Raw genomic sequence first — 18,711 nt, 5'->3', positions numbered from 1 at the left:
AAATCTTTATAAAGCTTCATTGAGTTTTACATGAGCTGGGTTGCTGTCAGTCTCATTGAAAGGAATGGTGGAGTAATCTATTATACTACAACTTTAATCTACTCATAAACCTAAAAAGACTAAAAAGGGCTTTTTCATATAAGAAGAGAGAAAAGTAGTATTAAGATTTTTCTTAATATTAACACAAAATATGAATCAAATGCTAAGCACTTCCAATGAATTCACTTTAAAATAAACAACTTTAGAGAATGGAGGGGTAGTTCAGTGGTAGACCATACACATGCTTAGCAAAAGTGAGGCCCAGGATTTGATCCCCAGCACCAAAATACACGAATAAGTTTAAAACACAGATTTGAAGCTGGAGGTAGTTTAGTAAAGTAGTTTCAACTCTTTTAATTCAAGACCTCTTCTGCAGTCCTCTTGTTTCAACACTAAGAATGATCTTTGCATTTTGGAAATCTGTCAAAGAAAATTAAGGTGCTAACATATTACATACAAGTTGCATCGCATTTCTCTCTATAATCTTTGCCTATGGCTTAAAATTTAGAGGTCTGAAATAACAATAATTAATTTAGGTAGAACAATTAACACTGTTATTGTTAGAAATATTTGATTGAAAATATGAAATGTCTAAAAATGTCTAAAGTTTGGATTTTAATGCAGATGAATGCAACTTACAGACCATATAAGACACAGACAGATAATATTTTTTTAAAAAAATATCAAGCCATTTGGAAATAGGAGAGAATTGGAGAGTGGCTCAAGAGAACAGACCATTCCTATCCTGAAAGATTACTGATACAAGAAAATGTAAACTGGGTGTAGTGGCACACACATGTAATCCCAGTTCTCTGGGAGGATAAAGCAGGACAATATTTAATGTCAGCCTCGCCTATGCAATTTAGTGACTTGGTGAACTCTACCTCAAAAAATAAAAAAAGGACTAGAGTAGCTCAGTATGAAGTTACTGGCTTCAATACTCAGTACTGTAGAGAGAGAGACACATAGACAGATGGGCAGAAAGACAGAAATGCCTCCGTTATCAGGAAAGGGCCTGATAATTCAGTATGTTACCAGTACTATATATGCCAAACAAAACACCTTCATGGTTCAAATAGTGTTATTTAAAACTTTCCTTAATTGTAAAAGATCTATCGTTACTATTCTGAACTTCAGCACAAAGTAATATACCATATCCTATAAGACTTCTTGAATACTTGAAAGAAACTAGCCACAGCAGTCTAAATTTCAAATTCCTTATATGTTAAGAGTGTACACTGATCCAACAGCTCCCTTTACACAGTAAGCATAAGACTCACAAAACGTATTATGCACAAATAATTTACCTTAATAACTACTGCCATGGTTTGGTTTTGGTTTGAGTGTATTATCGAAAGGTTCATGTATTAGGGGTTTGGTACAAAGTATAGCAGTGCCGACTGGTAGAACCTTTAAGAAATGGAATTTATTGGGAAGCAATGAGGACAACAGTGCTGCTACTCTCAGAAAGATTAAGGGGCTTCTGGTGAGACCTTGGTTGGTTCCTGCAAAAGCAGTAATAAACAAGTCTGATCCCTGCATTTCTGGCTGTTTGGCCAGGTGATCTGTTCTGCAAGCTCACCTGCAGAACCGTGATACCATCAGCACAAAGAACTCAGTAGAGGTCAAACATATGGACCACTCCATCTTAAAACTTTCAGTATCCAAAACTAGTGCTAAATAAACCTCTTTTGATTGTATTACAGAGCCCCAGTATTTTGTAATAGCAATAACAACCATGGCTTTTGCTATGCTTTGTGTTATTGCCTAATGCTAGATAATCCCAATTTCTCTTATATTACTATATTGAAATCTCAATCTATGAGCAAGCAAAGGTCAATTATTAATGAAAGGAACATTTAATAATAAGTATACACATCAGAGGAGTGAATTTATTTTTTTCAGGAAAAAAATGTTAAAAACTAAAAATGGGGAAATTATGTGACAGTGGCTTTAAAATGCAAAAAAAGAACTTTTGTAAAGATCTTGTATATTTCAAGTCTTTGTAGCAAAAAAAAAAAAAAAAAACCACAAAGGAGTCATTATAAATATATTGCTATGATGATGCTCAGAACCATTCAGTTTTTTACCTATCAACTTTTTATATCCAAAACATACTTCTTTTAGATTCTTGTGTTCTTTAGACACACAAAAATTCTAAAGATTGTATATAAAATAACAGAAATTTTATAGAAAGTACAACTATTTCAATAAAAGGAGTTGGAGAGTAGAACAGACATAATAACCAGATGTTTAATTTAAATCAATGATAGAAATACTGTTCCCTTTTCATAAAAGTTAGATTTATTTGTGTTCAAAAGCAATGGTAAATATCAAATAACTACTAGACCATCCATTTGAATACAAGGAAATACTATGCTGTTTAACTCTCTCAAAACAAAAAGTGCTTTTAGAAAAACAAAGATAAAGAACAGCATATCTTAGTCACACAGATCAATTCCAGGAAGACTAAATGCAAACATATACCATCAGCAAACAGTAAAGTCACTCAATTATCACCTATTTTTAAATTTGATTTTCAAAAATAATATTCACAGACAATAACTTTCAAAACCCAGGGGAAATCTTATGGAAAAAGAACTGAGACTAGCATTAAAATTTAATGTGAGGAATCATTTTTAAAACTACCACAATAAAATACAGGTCCTTATAATAGGTATTATATATAAAACATTATCCATATACTTTCTATTATTGAAAACAATGAGCTCAATAAAAGCGAAAAATCAAGAATTTTACATATCAATATCAATTGTGTGTGAACTACAGCTATCAAATGGAAAATGGACTCATGAGTCATTCACTTTTTCTTATTTGTCCTTACCCAATTTTTACTGCACAGTGACAAAAAGTACAGTCATTAAAAGCCACAGAAAAGTCAAACAAATGGTCTCAATATAACAGAAATAGTATGACTTTCCCTTGGACAAAACATACTGCAAGGTATAAATGAGAACACATATAAATTGCCTATCAATTAACTGGGTAATAAAGGTTTCTTTCCTCCCCTCTATCCTTACAAGACTCATTAGCATTAAGTTGTATGTCACCTAGGAAGAATGACCTTTGAGAGCAACAGTCTCAGTATTCACAGTCTGAGACACAGTACCAAGTATTTAGTAGGAGGTTAATACATGCTTTCTGATTTACAAAAGGATAATAATAATGAACAAATGTAAAACAGAAGCTAATTGATAGGCTAAATGCATTAGTGCATCCCAGTACCCTCCATATCAAAGGTTACTAACCCATCTCTGCTAAGTGCTGAAATTATAATTAAGTCTGATGGGAAGTCCTAGATTTACACCAATATAATTACAAATATTACTTAAGTTAGTAATATAGTATGGCAAGAACAATGAGATGAGCAATTTAGATGATACTGCAAAGTGGATTTTAATGTTGAAACTTCTATTACAGTACACGGGATAAGTGCAAGTAGGTAATTAAAACCTAAAAGAGTCTGATCTTTAAACTCTATTGCTCAACCTCATTAAAATGCATGTTTTCCCAATTAATCCAAACTTTTCCATCAAACACATAAAAACACACTTTCATTCCTTGCAAATAAATCTCTTCAATACATATATTTAGGATCAAACACCAAATAACCATTACAGTTTAAGTAGGAGAAAATGACAGAAACAGTGAAAGGTTTGAGTGCAGGGTGCCTAACGAAGAGAAGGAAACCAAAGAGAACACTGATCATATTTTCATTTGTATATTAACCATTTTGGCTCAATAAACATTTAAAGAGTTTAAAAACTAGAAATCCCTAAATATTTTTGTCAAAATAATACAAACCTATGCAAGTGTTTACTTAGGAGATACTCCATATACATAATTATATATGGACTACACCTTATTTACCAATGGTCACAATATATCAGATATACAGACAATTGTCATGAAATAAAATCATTTTATTGCAGAAGAGTCTTACCACTTTAATCAAATATATAACAAAGAAATTTATCTCAGTATTCAACTAATGTTAAACAACTAAAACCGTAAGATAATATTTATGTTCTTATTTTATTATTTGTTATGAAAAATCTTCCTAGAGCTTACTCTAAATTCTCATATAATTGTCTATACAGGAAAATGTTAGTTACTGGAATATAAAAAATGAATTTTTAAATTCACATCAATTTTTCTTAGATTTTGGTATATTTGTATAATGAGTATTAATAAAAAATAAAAATATTTCATATATCATAATCACATATGCACATTACATCAAGTGAATTTTAAGGGAATGTAAAAAATTTGAAACATTAGTAAATGTTTCAAGAAAAAAAGTTAGCAATTAAACACTTACATGCTGTCATTTGAAACTGTGAAACCACAAGAAGAAATCATAAGGGAAACATTTCATGACATTGTAATGAGCGAATATGTTTTAGACAAGATCTCAAAAGCATAGGAAACAAAGCTAAATTTTAAAAGTTATATTACACAAAACTAAATAGCTCTTGAAGAGCTAAGGAAATAATCCTCACAGTGAAAAGAAACTACAGAATGGGAGAAAATATCCGTACACTATACAAGGGATAAACATCCAGGATATATAAGGATTTAATACCAACAAAAACAAATAAACCAACTGAATAATCGCAGTAGATCTAAATAGTCATTTCTCAAAGGAAGATACATAAATGACCAATAGATGTATTAAAAAATGCTCAATATTACTGATCATCTGGGAAATGTAAATCACAACCACAATAAGATACCACACAAGTAAGGAGAGCTGTATCAAAAATCAACAAATAACAAGTACTAGTGAGATGTGGAGAAAAAGGAATCCCTATGAAATACTGGTAGTAAAGTCAGTTAGTACCATCAATCATAGAAAACAGTATGGGAGCTCCTTGAAAAATTAAAAGTAGGACATCTATATCATCCAACAATCCCACAACTATACACACACACACACACACACACACACACACACACACACACACACACATTCATATCCGAAGGAAATGACATCATCAAAGACACACCTATACTTCCACATTTATTGCACTGTATTCATAATAGCCAAGCAAATAGAATCAACTTAACTTTCCATCAACTGATGAATGGACAAGCATAATACAGTACATGTACATAATGAATTACAATTCACCCACAAAAAAAACATAACACTGTAATCTGTATGTTACTAAAGATCATTATGTTAAATGAAATAAGACAAACATAGAAAGACAGATACTATATGATCTTATTCATATGTGGACTCTAAAAACATTGACCCCATAACAGTTGAGAGTATTATCAACCAATGACAGAAGTTCACTAATACTGTTATAGTTAGATAGAAATAAGTTCCAGTGCATTATTCACAGTAAAAGTAACTATAAATAATAACATACTATATATTTGAAAAATCTAAATGAAAGGGTAATGAACGTTTTTAACATTAAGAAATGATAAATATTTGAAGAGACAAACATGTTTAAACTGATTAAAACATTATAAAATGTAAATGTATTGAAACATCATATGGTACTCTATAACTCATATCTGTTAAAATTTATATATATGAATAAATTTTGTATTCTATAGAGTTAAAAATTTTAAATAACAAAGTAAAATCTAAAAGATTTTACTAGAAAGGAATAAAATCAAAACTATTATATAATTTAAATAATAATAATTTAAAGCAAACAAAAAATGATTAGAATTTCCCAAAATAGAGGAAAATATAATTATATGATTTTTTCAAAGTCTAAAAAAATTAAAAGTGGCAGGTGGGAGCTTTATATTTAAAGCATTATCAATCTAAAACTTAAAACTACTACTTTAAAAATTATTCCAATCTATAGATTTTATAATTTTATCTGGAATATGGGTTTCTATTTAGAAAGTATAAAGTTTCTGGTGGCTTATCTTTAAAAAATGTATTTAAGCTGAGTGGGAAAGAAACTTGTCTCATGCCTATGCTTCCAAACTCACCTCAACTAATAAGTAGTGCCAGCAGTACTGTGCCAGTGTTTTTATTTTAAAGGCCTACTTTGAAGAATTTTTTTGTAGTTTTCTTCCTTCATATAATATTCCCAAGAAATGAGTCTGACATTATTTATAAGAAAAGTTTTATACTTTATATATTTTAACACTATATAGCAAACTTTTCACTTTATCACTTTTCCAAAGCAAAATATATATATACAGAAAACAGAATCATTAAGAAAAGATCTAAAGGACATCATTAAGAAAAGGTCTAAATGCATAAGGTTTGAGATAGTTTTTCATAATCACTTTCCTTAACAAATGGACAGTAAAATCAATAACAAAAGTAGCAAAAATATAAACATAAATAATATATCCTGGGTGGATAACAAAAAATTTTGTATTACAACTACTATTATAGTGGACTACTACTGGAAATAATTAGCCATAATTAGACATTTGCATCAATACACACTGCAACACTCATAAGCAGTAGATGCATTAAGATTATACATCTAGGGCTGGGGATGGAACTCAGTGGTACAGTACTTGCCTAACATGCCCAAGATCCTGGGTTAAGTCCCCAGAAATGAAAACAAAAGCATACATCTAGGTGATTTTCTTAACTTATGCATATTGATTTAAAAAAGCAAGCTAGATAAGACAATAGAGTAACCATTGTTCGCTTTCTGTTATTTGGCTCTGAATGCCCTGTAATACTTTCATTCTCTTTAACAGTTTTACATTATTTTGTTATGTTTGATACTGTTGTGTATGAAGGTATGCTCAACTATTTCAAGGAAAGAGACACTATGGTAACTACTGTTAAATTGGGTTGTCTTGTGGTGAAATACTGTGTTGCTTAAATTGTTCTATTCTGATCTGCTTTGTTATGTCTTCTTTTATCTTAATCTCTTTAAAATAAAATTTTTTAAAAAAATCAAGCTGCATTCAATTTTACTTAAATGTTGACATGCCCTGTTATAAACGCTGTTAGTATTTCTGTTTTCCTTTAGAACAGTATACTTAAAATGTTCCAACAATTACCTGTCATTTATGATCCAGTTGAGACAGAGATTGAGAGAGCTAAGATTTTTGCACCTCTTGACAATTTCCATCACAGTTTCATTGTCCAATTCAGTGATGTGACGTAGGTCCAAGCTGGAAAGATTTCTTAGCTAATAAAATAACGATAAAAAAGGAAAATGATACATTCAGTCTCAAAAATTATAACTTATTTACAAGATAATCATTGTATAATATTTAAAAGATGATAATCTACAATCACTGTTGTGGTCTTTTATATAATGAATTAAAAATGAGTAGAAATCTATGTCAAATATATAAATAGCAACAAACAAAAGTTTAAAAAAATAAAAACAAGTAGTAATTGTTTAATATGGAAAAAAGCTGCTAAATATCCTAGAAAAATACTTATAATTTGATACGATCATTATAACTGTTCAATTTCATATTTATAATAACGTCATTTCTGTACATTTCTGTTCTCACTTTGTAAAAGATGAACTACAAGTAAATAGTTAATTGAGAACTTTCTCAGAACCTTTAACCCCTTACAAAAGCTTTGTTTACATTTTTTTCCTCCCATTCTTTTTCCTTTTCCCTTCCTTCCCTTCCTCTTTCCCTCTCCCTTGTTCTCCTTCCCGTTTTAACATTTTCATCCTACTTCCCATTATCTATCATCCATCTTGGTCCTTATTTACATTTTTGATATCTCATTGAAAAGACACAATATGATATTTAAACATATGTGTCTGATTTATTTCACTTAGAAGGTCTCACAGTGTATCCATTATCTAAAAATGTCTCAAGTTTATTCTTTATGGCACAGTATTACTACACTGTACATAAAAATCAAATTTTCTTGATCCATTCATCCATTGATGGGCATGTAGGCTATTTTCAAGATTTATCTATTACTAACTGTGCTCCCTTAAATACGTGTGTGCATACATTACTGTGGTATGAGCAAGAAAATACTTTGCTATTGAACCTTTGGGAGGTTCTAGAAAGGATCAGAAACAGCCTGGTGAATTTGTGTCTAACTTATAAAACAGTAAGATAATAAATCTGTGTTCTTTTAAACTGCTAATTAGATATGTGGAAATTTGTTACAACAAGAACAGGAATCTAGTACATAATTCCAACACCTACATGAGCTCCCATAGGATTAAATAGTCTTCTCTGTGCCACCATAAAATCCTTCAGATAGGGCAGGAAACTGACTTGCAGGAACTATGTAACTCAACTGCCAAAGGTCTCAGCAGTAAAACAGCTAATTCCCAACTTAAAGTTGTAGAGCTAAACCCCCCAAAAAACACACTTCAATCTCCACAACTCCACTGCCCAGTGTGGTAACTACTAGTTACCAAAGGTAGGAGGAGCAGGAAGTAAGAGAAAGCCATTTATAAGAAAGCTAGGGCAAAGTTTCATTAAGGGCAGAAAGGAAGATTCAAAGAGAAAAGGCAGGGATCTTGTAGAGTAAAAATTGAAGAGTAAAGAAACTAAGAATGCTGGAAAGGAATACAGAACATTTTTGCCTGCAAGCACAGAAAGTCTTCCACTACTCCACAGAGTGTGATGTCTACACTTAGAGAAGGAACACGGCGTATCCCTTCTATATATCAACTAGGCCAAAACGTCAGCTTTGTTAAGACTGAACTCTGTATTACAAATGGTTAATTTTTTTAAAAATCTGAACGACCTACATTTAGGACATCAGACAAACCTATCCTGTGGCCTCAGAACTGAGAGCAACAAATTAGCATTAGAAGGCTTTTAAACAGCCTTGAGGCATGGCAGACACAATAAAAAATCACTAAGAATATCCATGAAAATGCAACTTTCAGAGTTTTGGAATCCAGAGTAAGTTTTATGTTAATTCTCAGGTTCCTCCCTCCCCTGTCTGTCTGCCTGTCTGTCTGTCTGTCTGTCTGTCGGTCTGTCTGTCTCTCTTTCTATCTCTTTCTTTCTTTTGTACTGGGGTTTGAATTCACAACCTCACACTTGCCAGGAAGGCACTGTGTGCCCCTGAGCTACATCCCCTGCCCTCAGGTATCATCTTTATGTATTCTTTTAACAGTTGCTTTTTTACCACATTGGGCTTCTGTCTCTTTGTATTATTTTCAAATCCAAGAACTCGATTCCCCAACCAAATCTCACATCTTTCAGTGTTTTAACATTGTTTGCTTTCTAGGACACTTTACTACTCTCCTTTCCTCACAGCTTTCCCTTCTAACTCCTTGCACCTCACCAGTCAGATCGATCTGTCTTAAATCATCTTGATCATATTTCCTACCCTGGCCAAAGCCCTCAGGAAACAAAATATTTCTGCTGCCAAAAGGAATCCCAGAACTTCCCTTCACTGTCCATCCCTGCTCTCATTGTTATCAGTGAACTGTACTCAATCATTTAAAGGCTGACTTCACTACTTAAACTCATAAATTCAAAATGTCTCTTTTTCTTTCTCTTCCATTTATTCAAATACCTGGTTCAAATTTCATTTTCTTTCCAAATCCAAATCCTTTTTGTTTGCTTTAGAAAAGAAAAAATATGTCTAGGAAATAAGATATACTTTCTTTAACGTCAAAACATCTATCTCAGTGGTAGAAAACCTATATGGTACATGTGCCACAGTGGGCACACAGAGCCCTCTCTGTCCCCACGCCAGCAAAGACACTGCAGCAGCTGAGTACTAGATAACAGTTGTTTTTCTAAACCAAAATCTCAGTATTCAAGTTTAATTGTAGCGCTGTCACTTTGCAATAAATAAGTGGATTCTGTGTTGCAGTTTGGGCACTCAGTCGTTAGAAGTTCAACATCACTGATCTATGCCTTTTAAATGAGAATAATTAATTGGCAACAGCTGCCAAGGAATGGGGCACAACTTTCCTGCTACTGTGATAGAAATCCCCTCTTTGATGTTTCCACCTCCTTCACTTCCGATACCCTTATCCTTCCTCCTCAAACAGTACTCCTTACGCTTGTGCTGCTCAGGAATAATTTCACAATGTAAATATCTGAAAACCAATACTAATGCTTGAGTTTATAGGTCACGCTAAGGATTTCAATTTTTGCTCTAAGGGATTTGAGAATCCACTGACGGATTCTGAACATGAATGTACATGATCAAACTTAACATTTCTGAATGACCATTTTAGCTTTGTGTGCCGAGCCTAGAATACAGGAAAAGGGTAGAAGCAGAAAATTAAATTAATCCAGTGAGGCAGTATTAGTGACTTGGACCACAATGATAGTATCTGAAGATGGTATAAAGAGGTAAGATATTAGATATATTTGATACTGTTCATTCTTCCACCACACTGATAGTGGCCATTCTTCCTCCACACTGTTCCACATACATGGTCTAATTAAATGCATTTTCCTCCCACTAGAGTCAAGGGTAAGCAACTGCAGTCAGGACCATGTCTTATTTATCACTGTGTCATCACTGCTTAACTAACAGTACTAGGTGCATATTTATTAAATGGTTATTACTAAATAAGTCAATTTGAAATCAGAAACTTCCTACAAATCAGTTATCCATCCTGTGTCAAATACAGGATCTCAGCTCTGATGTTACATGCTTTTAAAAGCACTGACTGAACATAAACTTCATTAATATATAAACATTAAATAGTAAAAAAAACAACATTTTCATGCCATACAATTAAAGGCCATTTGAGAACAAGAAGCATAATGAATTCCCTATTTATACATTTGTTCTTAAAATGCAGAACATTAAAAAAAAAAGCCTTTGTAAGTTGTCAGCATTTTGATGTGTATGTCAGTAATTTTGAGTAGTTCACCAAAATTTTAATCACTGTCTTCTGCTCCAGAAATGTGACTCTGTTAATTAGATTTTTGCTTCTTAGTGTACCAATTCAGAATGGATGCTCTGCTCCTCCTGCTTAACTCTGGCAGGCAGTACAGTCCTAACTGACTTTTTTCTAGTACTTTTCTTTCTACCTAACCTCTTTCTATTCTCCACATAAGATTTCCAGGACTCAAAATGAACCACAAACAGTGATCACCGTCTGCAGCACTGAGCAGCCTGTCACTTTTTTTACTCAGCAGGAGCTAAGAATCAGAATTTCTCTTCAAATAATAAATAAAACACACAGTTTCACTTAACTAAGAAAAAAATCAAATCTTAAGTAAATTAAAGGTAAATTAAATCAAATGCAAGCAAAGAGAGCTTATTCCATCTAATCAGATGGTTATAAACTATTTTCCTTATATCAGATTCAGACATGAAGGGATGCAGAGAAGAAAATGGGGGAGAAAGGTACATAGCAGGTGGACAAGAAGGATGAGGAGGGGAAGGAAAGAGGAGTGATGAAAGGTGATGAAATTCTGAACGAATTTTACTGGTTGTATCCATGTATCAACTTTAATAGGCCAAAATGTTCAAAATGCATTCTAAATTAAAGCTCTGCAGCCTTATTTTTTAAAGTAGCAAAATAAAATGCCATTAGCCAAAGCAGAAGCTTTTCATATGAAACACAAGTGACATGTATACTGGCCTCTGGAACTTAACACTATTAAAGCAAAACAATGAAATAATTTTATTATTTATTTCTAAACATGTGAAGCTGAAGAACAGAATGACAATAATTTTTTAGAAAAACAGTGACACAGACTTTCTATTTTTTGGCATTCCAAAAATGTTATAGAAATGCTGTAAAATAAAATGTTCCAAAATGGGTGAACAGTTTAGTAGTAACATATGCTTAGCATGACCAATGCTACAGCCTCAAAACATTTAATTAAAATAAACATTTTGTTTTATTTTGAAACACAAGTGGGACCCACCTTCATATCAAAAATCCCTTAGCTTTACATTCTCATTTAGAGGTCTCAGCCTAAAGCCTAGACTCACAGCAAGAAGTATCTACACTTTAATTTCAAAAATTAGTCTTTCTAATTTCTATTACCAGGCACTGCTTCAAGGAGCATATATAAGAGCCTTCTGTTTTTTGAGCCAAAAAGCTGTGGACGCATATGTTGATAACCATCAGTTGAGCTACCTTCCACTTCTGAACCTTCTACACAGCCTGAAAAGAATCCCTAATAGGTAAGAAACACCACAATTCTTTCATTATGTGGCTACAGATTCTCTTTACTTAAAACTATAGAAGAGGGCTGGGGATTTAGTTACCTGCCTTGCAAGCAGGCAGTCATGAGTTCGATCCCTGGTACCGATAAAAAGGAAAAAGACAAAAAAAAAAAACTATAGAAGAATGTGAGTACTTCAAGTTACACAGGAAAAAACTAGATAATGGAGTCACATTCAACAGTTTTCTTATAATCTTTAAGCCATATTTCATGAGAAGAAACATTTCAAAATGAATTTATAATTTTTATCCCTACCCTTCCTCTAAAGTCTCCAAAGAAACCCATAAATCTGACATTAATAATAGAAAAATGTATCAATCATATCACCCGTACCAATGAAAAAAGAGTCACAAAATCTTGAGCCGAAAGAAGTTACAGGACAAATTTAGCCAAAAAAAAAAAAAGAAGAAGAAGAAGAAGAAGAAAAGAAAAGAAACACCACAGTCTTTGACATGGTGTTTCAGTTATTTATTCTTTAGTATTAATTACCAAAGTACCCCAAGGGATGAACACTTTCCAAGTAAGAGAGAAACTATAGACAAGTCAAACCTTTTAAAGAGAATATAAAAAGTGATACTCAATATCCAAATGGGAAACTCTTTGAACACTAAGTCAAATCTCACTTGTTTTATTTGTATTACATCATTCCACAAAACAGTTCCAAGAAGCAACCACATTTGGTTTGTAAAATATTTAAATTTGGAATTAATAGGTTTTAGATCTTGGATCCCCTAATCACACTAATGTTAACAGCTGGAAGTGAAGGAGTTAAAATTTTAGCTTGATGAATATTCATGAGTAAAAAAAGGCAGTTATGAGTACAAAATGGCAATAAAGATGTATTTATGAAAGTTTTCCTATGTATTACATGTGGAAAATGAGCTTATATTAAATTAATATAAATAAAAAATTTTTCCAAAATGAGCTCCAAAAGTTTGTGATTTTGATTTATATTTTAAAGTACTACTTTGTGATACAATGAATTATCCATCTATAATTCTGTTTCCTCAACCATTCATGAGTTCAAAAGCTTCAACTAACTAAAATGAAACAAAATGGCCATATTAAAGGTAAAACTTTATCAGTTTATAGTTTTCCTTAATACTATGTATTTGGTGTCACACCTCATATCAATAAAAAAAAGTATGACAAAGGTTTTTGAAAATGGAAAAGGACTAATATATCATATGTTACGCTCTTTTTTAATTATCAGTTGAAACTATCTCAGATAAAACTTCACATAGTTAATAACTAACAACAAGTAACTATTAGTTTACAACAGTTAACTTTACTCATGGTTTCATTTTTGTTTGGATTTTTCTTGTTGTTTTGATTTTTCTTTTTTGCATATACCTCTTTGGATTGACATTATAGATTAACAATGAGCAAACATTCCAATATTGTTCCTATTAGGGGTATATGTGAAAACTGTCTTTCTGTAATAAGCAGCTAGTCCCCCATCCTGTTCTTGGGACTCACCATGGCCTTGTTTCTTCATTATTCTTATTTATCGGGTAACTTATCATGCTAGCTACAGTTTACCTAGATTCAGGACAGCAGTAGAGGTAAAGAGTCTAAGGAAGAGTCAACCCTAATTTAAATTGCATGTCCAATTCTATGGTTTGTGTTTTGATTCCAATTGTCAGAGGCCTCCCTGAAAGAAAATATGTATCAGTGCTATTCTCTTGAATATACTTGCATGTAAGAAACACAAAGCCAAAAGGAAGTGGTATCAGTCAGGATCTACTATAAAGATCAAATTACATGAAGGGAATTTCATTAAGAGAATTGGTTATTCTGGTAAAGGAGAAGCTGAGAAGACAAACTGGATTTTGTTGTCTTAAGACAGAGATTTAGCAAGAGTAGGAACACACCAGCACCCCAAAGCTGACAAATGAAACATAGGAGTCAGTGTTACTGGAACCCACAGTCAACCCATACAAGTCGGAGTTGAAGAAGATCTGCCCAAATCTGAAACCATAAAGAAGAGCAAGCTGTGGCCAGCAATGCTACTATACACGACAGACAGAAAGTGAAGAAAAATCATAGATTCTACCTCATTTGGCCTCCTGCTTTCCATTAAATGTAGACTACAAAGTAAAGCCTCCTACAGAATATAGCTACAGAAGGACATAACTTAGAGAAGAAAAATTCAGCAGGCAAATAGGCCTACGCTCAGCATGAAGTCAAAAGTAAAGGAAACAGGATACAGGTTCCCAACAATGGAAAGATGCATAGTCCACGTAATAGGAGTTCTTTATAACAATATAGAAGCAGGAATAACTGTCAGAGTATTTCTGTATCTTGCCTAGAAACTCAGTGTGCTGATCAAGTATATTTTCTTTGTTGAGCAAAATGAAAGCTTTAAAATTATAACTTGAGAATATTTTTCAAGCACAGGGCTATTTGTTTCATTGTTTAAAAAGTCCAACATTGATAGCCAATTGCATGATCAAGAAGTACCTCTGATCAAACACAACAACCAAACATTTCCTCTAGTGAATATAATAGAGAAAACTCCAGCAGGAAGCTTTTTCTTGGGGAAAAAAATGTCGATGGCAATCATCCCACTAGGATACAATCAATTGGTGGGAAATGTACAGTGGGGAAAACAGCTATGCTCCTGAAGGTTTTGTAAATACACTGTGATCAACAGCTTTTGTGTAAATGCCTGTGATACCTCTGGGCTGGAGAGCAAACATATAAGGAGCTCAACTGCCTCTAGTCAATGTGCTCTATTACTCAAAGGGTGAGTGCAGGGAAAGGGGAGCTCAGAACTAAATCCTAATCCAGAAATTATTGTAGAAAACAATGAATAATAATGCAGAGACCAAAATTCTAGTTAAATGTTGAAGTACCAAGATAAAGTTTCACAGCACCCTGCACATTCATAAGTAACTTAACTTCTGGATAACAGAGTTACTATGAAAATGAAATCCTTGGGCAGGAGATTTAGCTCAGTGTAAGCTCCTGCCTGGCAAGCACGAGGTCATGAGTTCAATCCCTGGCATTATTAAAAAAAAAAAAAAAAAAAAAAAGGAAAGAAAAGAAAATGAAATCCTTACTTTCAAATAGCAACAAAAAAGACACAACATAACTTATCTCTTTTAGTATCCAGGACCTCTTGCAATCTTATTGTATATTCTATATATTTTAGATCATCAACATAAACATAATACAATGTTAAAATTGAGAAAAAATCTGATTCTTTGGACTCTGACTGAAAATTAGCACGTGTCTATGTCAAAATATGTATGTACATGCACAAGTCATAAACATGGCCACAGGCCTTTCCATGAGCTGAATGGGCCTGCCCATGTGCAGCAAAAATATTGTTTCAATGAGACACCAAAGTAATTCCAAATAAAATATGCTTAAGTTAAATGCTCAAATTATGCAACTATGTTAATGTTACTATCAATTGTTTTATATTAGATTCTATAATTCTTAATATACTTAAATTAATAGATGTATTTACTTTTTCTCAGTAGTATATTTCTTCAGAAAATCATCAATATATTCTCATTTAGCCCCAAATCTGATTTCTCTAATTCAATCTGTTCTGATTTTGAATGGGACTCTATTCATTTTCAAATATTACTATTTATGTTTAAACCACAAGGCTAAAAGAAGTACAGTCACAGATCCTCACATAAAACTCCCATCACAAAACAGTGTGAATGAATTTGAAAATATAAAATAAAGAATAAACATAACATTTCACAATAGGATAAAAACTGACCTCAAGTGTTTGAGAACTGATAAAGTCAAAATTCTTTCCGTAAGAATCTTGGCAACAAAATTCACAATAAATAAGTATGTGATAAAAAAAATTGAGTGAAATGAAGACACTGTAAGCACAGTAAAATGTAAATGTTTAAAGCCAGGATTCTAAGAAAGTCTCTTTCAAAAACACTGCCTGTTCTCATTTTATATTTATATTTACAAATAAGGCCCGAAGCAACCATTTTATTAACGGATAGGTGGCACAAAGAACTAATATGTTCATTTGATTTGTAAGAACTTGCTCACACTGAGTCATCTGAAAGATTAATTTATCTATTTTTATGGGTATCACATTAATACATCTTGCTATTACTGTTGCTGATATAAAAATGTAGCACAAACATATTACAGCTAGAGTATGAGTAGTACAGTTACAAAATACAGAAAGAAAAGCTTTGTTGAGCATGCATTATTGACTTAACAGAGAAATATAAACAAATATGTTAAATTACTAGACTTCAAAATATATATATACAGCATCCACAATAATTTTGAAAAATAAAAATCAAAGCCACAAAGAAGCCAACAAGAGGCCAAGCCTTCCCTGTGAGTCAGCACCGTACATGGGCCTCTGTGGGGAACCAGTTGCCAGCCCTCTCCTGTGAGTCGGCGTCACTCACAGATTGTATGGGAAGACTGCAAGAAGACAAGAAGCTAAAACCTCCTGTGAGTTGGTGCCATGGAGGAGCTGACTAGGGGAGAGCCAGACACCAGTCTATTTCAGCGTCTTGTAGTGTTTACTGTTTCACTGACTTTGCAGGCTTAAGTCTGATCATCTATTTAAAGGAAAACAATATGCAATGTAGTGCCGGGGCGGGAGTCTCCTTCTGAAGGTGGTAGCCACTACCTATTATCTTATTTTGAAGTCTATATCATTTTCACTGTTTTGATGGGTTAGGTTTTATTCTGTTTTGTCTTATTATATCTGATGGCATGGGCAGCTTTTTCAAAGATAACAAGATGAGGGGGCTGGGGATTTAGCTCAGCGGCATAAGTGCCTGCCTTGTAAGCAGGCAGTCATGAGTTCGATCCCTGGTACCGATAAAAAGGAAAAAGACAAAAAAATAAATAAATAAATAACAAGATGTATTATGGTAGCCATTTTGGACTATTATCTTGTTTTCAAGTCCTTTATTGCATTCATTGTTTTGCCTTTATTGGTTCTATCCTATTCTGTGTTGTTTGGTTTTTACTCTATCTGAAGGTATGGGCAGCTATTTTGAAGACATCAAGAAGCATTATGGTACCACTGTTGATTTCCTATTATCTTGTTTTGAAGTCTTCTGTGCCTTACACTATTTTGTTTTGATTGGTTTTATTCTCTTTAAAATAAAAATTACCAAAAAACAATAAAAGATACTAATTGGGGTAACAGTAAGGTAGAATAGTACATTTCTGATTCACTGTATCGTGGGAGTTTTTAAAAATAATTTTTAAAATATAATTTTGATCATTCAGTGTGTTAAAACAAACCAACACCATTAAAGGGAAAGCAAGGAAAAGAAAAACATAATGACAAAGACAAAAAATACAGTTATTGTAATATTCAGCTTTAGTACTGAGGTAAAAAATGTGGTCCCAAAGTTTTTATGATTTACTTTGATGAAAATTGTTTCACTTTATTGTTTTATCAAAAGAAGAATAGATTAGAACTAAAGATTTAAAAGAAATTCTTGTATCTCATGATGAATACTTTCCTTAATTTTTGTAACTTTCTAGTTCTTTAAATATATGCCAACCAATGCTGTCATTGTCTTATTTACAAACGAGAAAACTAAAACACACAGGTTAGATTATTTGCTCAGGAAATTCCATCAAAAGTCATATCACATCAGCACTGATGAGGGTAGTTTTGTTGGTCTTTGCAAACTTCTACAGGAAAAAAAAATTAGCTAATGTATACATCAGTCCTAGATAATTGATTATCACCTGTGTTCTCCAATGCAATTTCTGACCATTAAGCACTGAAATGATTAGGAAAATGAAAAGCAGGGTCATTCAACAAACACCGCAGAATATTTCAGAGCTAAATAAATTTTAAAACACAGACAAAAAAAAAAAGGTCAAAAAAGGGGGAGGAGTTGGGGATCAGCGGCATAAACACCTGCCTTGCAAGCAGGCAGTCATGAGTTCGATCCCTGGTACCGATATAAAGGAAAAAGACAAAAAAAAAAAAGTTTAAAACACATTATCCACATCTCAGAATCTCATACAATCACCTATAAATTTATCAGAAACAAAAGAATGGATAATCTATGACTAAACAGCAATCTCACCTCTTACATAGTTCAAGTAACATGTTCTAGAGAAGAGATTTTTAACTGACCAGTTGTTTGAAAATTTAAAAAGCAAGAAAGTTCATGTTTCATTTTTACTCACTGAATAACAAGAAAATGAAGACAAAAGTTGAATTAGCTATATGAATGGTCATTCTTACACTAAATCTTGAAAACAATTTTGTTTTTGTTTGGAAAAAACAATTCATATTTTCAACCATAAGCACTTTAAAATTTTGTTAAGTTTTAAATGTGATTCTGGACTAAGAATATATAAGAAATGTAGACATTTTGCTTAACTGCTGATTATCTTCATGATGAACTTTGCTTTTTAAAATAAACTCAAGCAAACCTATACCGGACACAGCCCAAGAATTTAATTAATGTTTATAAATCAAATAACTGAAGCAACAATACAAGTAAATGTACCACTACAATATTTAGTAAACAATGAAACTAAATAGATCAGCAATGGGAAAAGGATATATTACAT

At 32.6% G+C, this 18,711-nt stretch overlaps 1 protein-coding gene across 2 annotated transcripts in view; it reads right to left on the bottom strand.

Annotated features, from left to right (window-relative positions):
- Positions 1 to 18,711, bottom strand: part of Fbxl17 (F-box and leucine rich repeat protein 17) — a 446,310-nt gene that overhangs the window by 278,275 nt on the left and 149,324 nt on the right. For both annotated transcript variants that reach the window (XM_063245485.1, XM_063245486.1), the window contains one exon: positions 7,066 to 7,196. In XM_063245485.1, coding sequence (XP_063101555.1) covers positions 7,066 to 7,196 — 131 coding nt within the window. The remainder of the gene's footprint in view (positions 1 to 7,065; positions 7,197 to 18,711) is intronic.

This window comes from Cavia porcellus, unplaced genomic scaffold (assembly GCF_034190915.1).
Source record: "Cavia porcellus strain 051 isolate PalLab524CR breed Dunkin Hartley unplaced genomic scaffold, mCavPor4.1 scaffold_2, whole genome shotgun sequence".
In the NCBI taxonomy this organism is placed as follows: domain Eukaryota; kingdom Metazoa; phylum Chordata; class Mammalia; order Rodentia; family Caviidae; genus Cavia; species Cavia porcellus.
This window is presented reverse-complemented; position numbering and strand designations above follow the sequence as displayed.